The 7581-nt window shown below is 44.2% G+C and overlaps 1 protein-coding gene across 3 annotated transcripts in view; it reads left to right on the top strand.

Moving 5' to 3' along the window:
* MDM4 (MDM4, p53 regulator) overlaps nt 1-7499 on the top strand; it is a 19255-nt gene extending 11756 nt beyond the window's left edge. For 2 of the 3 annotated variants that reach the window (XM_009327368.1, XM_009327367.1), the window contains 2 exons: nt 7-87; nt 2014-4060. In XM_009327368.1, the coding sequence (XP_009325643.1) occupies nt 7-87; nt 2014-2568 (636 nt within the window). In that variant the 3' untranslated portion in view covers nt 2569-4060. Of the gene's footprint in view, nt 1-6; nt 88-2013 lie in introns of all 3 variants that reach the window. The other variant, XM_009327369.1, reaches the window with a different exon arrangement.
* The last annotated feature ends 82 nt before the right edge of the window (nt 7500-7581 follow it).

The raw sequence follows: 7581 nt of genomic DNA, 5'->3' as shown, positions 1-7581 counted from the left end.
TTCCAGGTGACCGAGGATGCATGCTTGCATGACTTTGAGGATTCTCAGTGCTTAAGTGATGACACAGATACAGAAGCCACTTCTGAGGTAGGCATACTTTAGGTCAGCGTTCCTTGCTTGGAGTGTGCTGCAGTCGGAAAAACTCATCCTACAGCTACTACTGGTTGTGGTAGGAGAAGCGGATTCTTGTATGGGTTTCAAAGGCCAAATAAAGCAAAAAATCAAGCCAAAAAAGCTTTTTTGTAACCTACATGAAGGAACATGTGGGTTCTGCCGAAGGACTATTTCTGCTCCAGTTGGCCAACCCAAAGACCTGTACATGGTAGAAAACAAATCACGTGTAGATCCCTGCAGCTCTATTGAGTCTTTGGATTTGGCACGAGAATGTGAAAGCAAGGAGTCTCTGTTGCATTTCACTGAGCATAAAAAGCCAACAAAGAAGTTGGCTTGACCAGGTCTGGTTTGTTTTGGATAGGGCTCTGTTAAATTCTAACTGGATGGGCACTGAGCACTGGCAGCCCATGAATGCTCTGACCCACCCAGTCCAAAGACACCAAGTGTCTCTCCTGGCCACAGAGCAGTCCTGGAACTTACGTGATTTCGTCCGCTTTCTGTGGCAACGTGAGAGAACTTACACGTGCTCTAGCTAGGAGGGTATTTTGACTAGGAGATTAGGGTCCTTGTTTCTACATTGTTCTTCCCTTTTGTGCAGGGTAATGTAGCGCCAGCATGGGCAGCCACTGGCTTTTTACTCATGATTTAACTTGTCCCTTCACACACCCAGGAAGTGAATGAAGATTAGGCCCTCGGTTTCCAGCATGGTCGGTCTAATGCTGTATGAAGTTAGCATTAACAATATCCATGCATGTTTTAATAAGGTTAATTCTGTATTGTCCTCTGAAAGGAAATCTGGAGTATAGTCCTTGGCAGAGATTCGGAAATCTAAAGTTGGCACTTTGTAATCAGTGAAGTGCTCATACTCAAAAAAAACTTGTTAGTGGAAATTCCTGTGTCGGGATCAGGGTTCCAGTGAACCCTGGGTGTCCAGGCCAGCTCTGAAGCTGTCAGTTGTTTTGTGGTAGTCTCTGGGATAAGAAGAGAATCCAATTCCCATGTCACCCCATTTTTCTGAGATACTTACATGGCCTTTGTCAGGAGGAGAGCCTGTGTACCTGCTGGTGTAATGCCTTTGCCCTTGCAGTGCCTCTCTAAGGACAGACTACAGCTTTTCCCTGTTTAAATGAAAAAACAAGGTGGAAAGAGAGAATAAGCAGTAATTACTGGGTTGTCACCCCTCCTCACTACCCCTTTCCTCTTCTGAATTCCCTCATGACAGATACTGAAGGACATCAAATTTGTGTTCCTTCATCTGTCCTTTTTTTCTCCCAGTCCTTCAGGCTGCCTTTTGAGGTTTTGTTGTAAGTCAGCGAAAGTGTATCATGATACTCTTTGCAGCTGATGGCATCAATTTTTTTTAGCATAATTTTCTAGACTGTGCATGTTTGACAAATTAGGATGTCCCTGGCCTTGGACAGCTGAATCATAGCTCTGAACTTGGGCAGCTCTTGCTCTTGCTATGTGGGGTAATCAAGTAAGCTGCTATTAGTTGTGCATATTCAACAGATGCTAAGTGATTAGTGAGTCTGGGAAATATATTCCTGACTGATTCCAGGAGCTCTACCCTTGAATTTAGAGTGAGATACTGAAAATTCAATAAACTGCACAGCTTGAGAACACTGTATTCTTCCAGAGGCTGGGAGGAAGGAAGGACAGATTTTAATGCTTAAGAAGAGATCTGCATCTGTAGAATGCACAGGGGTAGTCAAATTCTCCTTAGGCTTTCTGAGGTGCTGATAATCAAACTAGCAATCATGCATTCACAAGCTTATACTCGGTAATAAATGTCCTTTTTTGATGAAGCTTCTTTGCTGCTTTTCCTATGTAGAGGAAACGAGTCGTACGCAAGAATACACTAACTTGCTGCTGTTTTTGTCTGCCTCAATCATTCCTCAGGACTGCTGGCAATGTACCAAATGCAAGAAATTTAACTCTCCAGGCAAACGGTACTGTTACCGCTGCTGGGCCTTACGGAAGGACTGGTACTCAGATTGTCCCAAACTGGCTCATTCTCTTTCTCTGTCTGACATTGACGCTATGCAAAACAAAAATGATGATGAAGGGATAGATGTCCCGGACTGCCGAAGGACTATTTCTGCTCCAGTTGGCCAACCCAAAGACCTGTACATGGTAGAAAACAAATCACGTGTAGATCCCTGCAGCTCTATTGAGTCTTTGGATTTGGCACGAGAATGTGAAAGCAAGGAGTCTCTGTTGCATTTCACTGAGCATAAAAAGGAGGAAGAAATACAGTCATTAGAGAGTATAAAAAAGTTGCTGAATCCTTGCTTCTTATGCCATCACAGACCACGGGATGGGAATATTGTCCATGGAAGGACTGCTCACCTTGTGGCCTGTTTCAAGTGTGCAAAGATGCTGAAGAGAAAGAGATCACCTTGCCCAGTGTGCAGGAAAGAGATTGAGATGGTGATAAGGATCTTTATGGGGTAGTTGTGCCAGTTCAGGCCTTCTCCACCAGAAGATAGCACACAGGTTTTCTTGCACTCACACAAACCCTAACTTCAGAGCTCAGCCGGTGCATACCAAAGAGAATTAAGATTCAAATCTGACCAAGAACACTGAGGAATCCTCTGCTTTAAACGAAGCAGCATCCACTTTTCGATGTCCATTTAAATTAAAGCCTGTATGGAGCAGGGTGTGACCGGCACGTTGGTATCTATGCCCTAGCTTTGTAATTGTCTAAATCTTCTAATTGCAGCTCAGTGGTGTCACTAGGATTCTCTATTCTGACAACTGGTCCTCGCAGAAAACAAATTTTGGAAAGAGTATTAACTTTGGCTGTTGGAGTGTTGTTCTCCAGTAAGTCAAACCCTGTGCAATGCCTTCTAAGGGACAAGTCTATATCTGAAATATATATATATGCGGGGGTGGGAAAGAGGGTGGGAGGGAAGGGTAGACCAAGGTGTTTGCAATTTAGAGAAGCCATTTCTCCAAGGATCGGTTCTCCTGAGGGCAGTGAGAAGTAAATAACCTGTTTGCGGAATTATTTTTCTTTGTTTAATGTACGTTTGTTAGATAAGGTGAAGATCCTCTTGCTCCCAGACTTGAAATACATCCTCCCAAACTTTTAATCCATAGCTATCTCAGGTCACATATCAGATGGCAAAAGAATAGGGTGTTACACTTTGCTTTGTTATTGGATCTTTTAATTTCTATTGATTCTTTTTTTCATTTAAATACAGTTCTGTGTCATCCTGCATAGCTTTGATGAAGCCTGTCCAATGTTAGCTCAGAATCTGGTCTGCCAGCTGGATTAATTTCTAACAGCTCTGTGCATGTTTTGGGATGTTCTCATAGCTCTGTGCTTACAGCACCATTGCAACTTCTACCTGCCTCATCTCATCAGGCCAGTCTAGATAGAAGATGCTCACTTTAGAGTGCGATGTGGCTTTCAAGACAGGATATGGGTCTTTGAGGGAAAAAAAAATAATTCCTGTAAAGCACCGACTGCAGCTGGTTAGCCTGTGGGCTGTGCTTGATGTTAGTTTTTTTAATTTTCTCCGTTGATTTTCTTTCCCTGTGATTTAACACTTCAGTCTGTTTGCAGCATTTACGTTGCCCTTCAGAGCTATGCACGTTGCTCTACTGGCTGTTAAAATTCAGTTAGAACTCGCAGTTTCAAAATGTCTAACCCTTTTCTGAGATCATATCCTAGAGTGTGCTCAGGTCTTCCTCAGCCTTCCTGTTCTCCAGGGCTTTGGAGTGCCTGCATCGTGCAGCAGTAACAATAGTGTCTTCACCTTTCAGGTGTACGGGCATTTGAATTTAGTACAGTGTGTAGAATAAACCCTGTTTTGGCATCCTCTCTATAATTCCCTCTCTGATCTAGGAAGTACACCTGAAGACAGAAAAAGAAGAGAAGATAGTGCTCATACCTCGGTGCTTCTCTAGGCTGTTTCCCCTTTGTTTTCCACACTCCTTGTGCTGGTCCAGCCCTAGCAGGTCAGGCACGCAGTGGAAGGCCCCAGAACCTCCCCAGCAGAAGGTCCCAGCAAACTGCGGTGTCAAAGTTGTTGTTTCTCTGCAAAGATACCAGCGTAGGTGCTATATGCAATTGCTGCCTATCACTGCCAAAAGTCAGAAGTATATTTTTTGCATAGTATTGTGATTATTTCTATGTTGGCTATAATTTAGACTGTTATTGTTAGCTGTTATTTACAGTTGTGTTTTAAAAATCAGAGGGTAACTGTCTGGTGTTTGGCACGCTGTCTGTAAGTCCATGGGAATCAATCCACGTGGAAAAGCTGACTTCTTGCTCCCTTAACTAGAGGGCTGTTAAATTGCTGGTGATGCACTTTACTCATGCTAAAATGAGCAGCGTTACCGTTACTGCCTGGAATCACAGAAGGGAGTTCCTGTCGGGTAGTTTCTTCCCTTTTCAGGTAGTTTCATTCCTTTTAAGGGTCTTGGGCTCAGCAGGGTGCGGTGTGGCACTTTGTGGCGTTTCTGAATACTGTGAATTCTCCCTCGCTCAATTGCTTCTAAGAACTAAATGTTTTGCTAAAAGCAGTTTTACTGAATTGTTCAGATCTGGCCGCACCGAAAAGCATGTAATTTTTGTTGACAACAAAAAAAAGAGCAGAGTTTAAGTTCCGGTAATGGGTTTGAATATTCCTACCAAAATCCTACTGAGATCTGTATGCAGCTTCCATTATTAAATGAAAATTGTTGTCAGTGTGGCAGTTTGTGATAAAAAGCAGATCTGTAAGGTAACTTTCAGTCTAATGATCTCTTTGTATCTGTGACTTCTTGCTCAGTATAGCCATGGTGTTTACAACATGCATTTGTCAAGTTTTTAATTCTTCTTAACTGAAATAGTTAGTGGACATAAGATACCACAATATTACAATTTATTTTCCTTCCTATAGAAGAATAAGCTATTGCAGTGCAAGCACACTCTGTGTAGCTGTAACTGCACAGGTTGTGGCTGGGGCTTTGAGTGTGTGGGGAGTTTTGGTGCAGGAGAAGGGGAGAAGAATGTTTTACTGCTTTAACTTAAGTCTAAGTCTACATAGCAATTTACCAAGAACTGCTCTTCTGACACTTTTTAGGAAGTGCAGATTTGAGGTATGGGTTGAAGAACTAGCTCAAAGCACTCAGCTACAGTAGTTATGTTGCAGTGCAGATGAGATACTGGCCAGGCGGTGCCATTACTTTCCTTTTCTACAGATGCGGCAGTTAATGTGGAGTCCTAATTCAGAAACCCGTTTTTTGGAGGAGCGGAGCATTTACCTGCCATGGGTGTGAACTTGGGTTCTCTGAATGTCATTGGTGTCCCGTAGCAGATGACAATTCTTCTATCTTACAGTGGTTTTACTATGAAGTGCAATATGAGAGAAGAGGTCCTTGGTAATCTTTAGCAGTCATTGTTGCACACCTGATAGGAGAGGTGTTGAGCGCAGCTGTCTTTCAATGCCTGGACTAGAAGGGTTTATCTGTTCACTGCTTTTTTCTTCAGCGACATTGGTTGCTGTTCCTCAGGAACCTGCTGAAGTCTCACTAGCACAAGTGTACCTGTAGGTCAGGTTTCATCTACTAGATCCCTCAGCTTTTCAGCCAGAAGTTTTGGCACCAGTTATCCCTGGAATGAGCAGATTTCTTACTTTGGTAGGTATTTAAATACAGCACGAGACCCATGAGGCTCGCAACTGTATAGTGCCGTTCAGCACATTGTAGTGCTCTGCAGTGTGAAACCACACATACTGTATTGGCAGCCAGGGGTACACCCTTTGTATTTACTCCTGAAAGTCTTTCCAGTTTAAGTGCCTCTTCTCATTTACTCTCAGTAACTCTTCTTCACTGACACGCACGGCACATCAGCCTTTTCTTCGGCTCTCTCTCCAGAAATCTCAGCGTCCCTTCTCTGCTGAGATGTATTATCGAGCCAAGTTAGCCTAAACAAAGATGCTACGCAAATTACAGAGATCATTTGGAGCAGCCCCCCAGAGTGCTTGTTTCTTCTGAAGGGCGGGTGTTTCCATGAAGACAGCTATGAACTTTCTACCTGTGATACATATTTATTACGGTTTCCATCAGACTCACGCACCATGATGTAGCTTGCTAGTGTCTGCTCCATCCTTCTGTGTCCAACATAGATTGTATCTGCTACTGAGAAGCTGTCCTTGCAGAGAAAAAGTGGCTGTTGGACAAATGGAAGTGGAAATGGAGCGGAAACAGAGTGTCTCAAAACCCGTTGGGGTAGCTTGCTTTTGCCTGCTCACACGCTGCCTGTTCTGAGCCTCATCTTCCAGTCCTGGAAGAAAAAGCAAAATGCTCTCACTAGAGGCCTTCAGTGAAGGCTGACGATTTTGGAAGATGCCACGATTAAGCGATTGAAGAAAGAGCCAGGGCACCGCTCTCCATTCTGTCTTTGTCCATAAGCTGAGCAAGGAACTCCTCGAGTCCTGTGCATGCTCTTTGGCCATCTGGACATCGGCAAGCAGCGTCAGGATCCTTGAAAAGGACGTACTGCGAGGCTGTTCTATCAAGAGCACGAATGAGACCCACAAATTATATGAGGGTGATAAACTGTGTTTGGAACAGCTCCGGCAGCACAGATGACCTTCGGACAGCAGCTTTGCTGCTCTGGAAATCCTCCTTCGGTTATCTGTCCACAATGGCTGGAATTTTCCTTGCTCCTTTGAAAATGAGCGAGACCCTGCTTGTGCCTACGTGGTAGTATCTGGCCAGCAGAACGGTCGGCTGCCACAAGCTGGGTTACGCGTCCCATCAACTTGCTCTCTGCACCTTATTATGATTAATTAAGGCAGCTGTTGTGATTGCAGTCCTGTTTTTCTGTGCTGTTTTACCCTGGTAATGTGCACTTGCTGCCCACGCATCCATGGGGACACCCCATGCCTGCCACGCTGAGCAGGTGCTTCAAGAAGATACAGCCCACTGAACTCGGCAATTGCCTCCAGAGTCTCCGACTTCTCCTAGAAGACATAACCACATCTGAGGATCAGTCTGAGAAGATACATGAAGGTGGCAGGAACGTGTTGTACCTCTGGCAAAGATAAAGACTTGCTGTTGTGAAAAGAGTGCTGGCTCTCCCCAGCACCTTTCCCTGCAGCCTGTTGTTCCCAGATACATTTTTCTTGTTTAGAAAAACTCCACATCTCAGTATACGCCCACACAGACACTGCGGTAACAAGCAGCAGCGCTTGCTAAACAACATCTGTGTGTTTGCACTACTTCTTAAAAAAAGGCCTGTACCACAAAATTGATGTCCCGTTTGTGTCCTCCGTGTAATGAATTTAATTAAATTGAGAACATTCTAAGATAACGTAGGTTTATTTTTTCATTTGTACTGTGTTCTGGGGAAAACCTTTAAGTAAAGGCCTGTTACCAGTTAAGCAGCCTGTGATCTTCCTGTGTCTCTTTCCAGGGAGGGAGCGAGCTCCCATCCCTCCCAGGATGCGTCTGCCTTGCAGCTGGGAGGGG

Source organism: Pygoscelis adeliae, unplaced genomic scaffold (genome assembly GCF_000699105.1).
Source record: "Pygoscelis adeliae isolate BGI_AS28 unplaced genomic scaffold, ASM69910v1 Scaffold197, whole genome shotgun sequence".
NCBI classification, from domain to species: Eukaryota; Metazoa; Chordata; class Aves; order Sphenisciformes; family Spheniscidae; genus Pygoscelis; species Pygoscelis adeliae.
The sequence above is the reverse complement of the archived record's forward strand: the minus strand, read 5'-3'. Positions and strand labels throughout refer to the sequence as shown.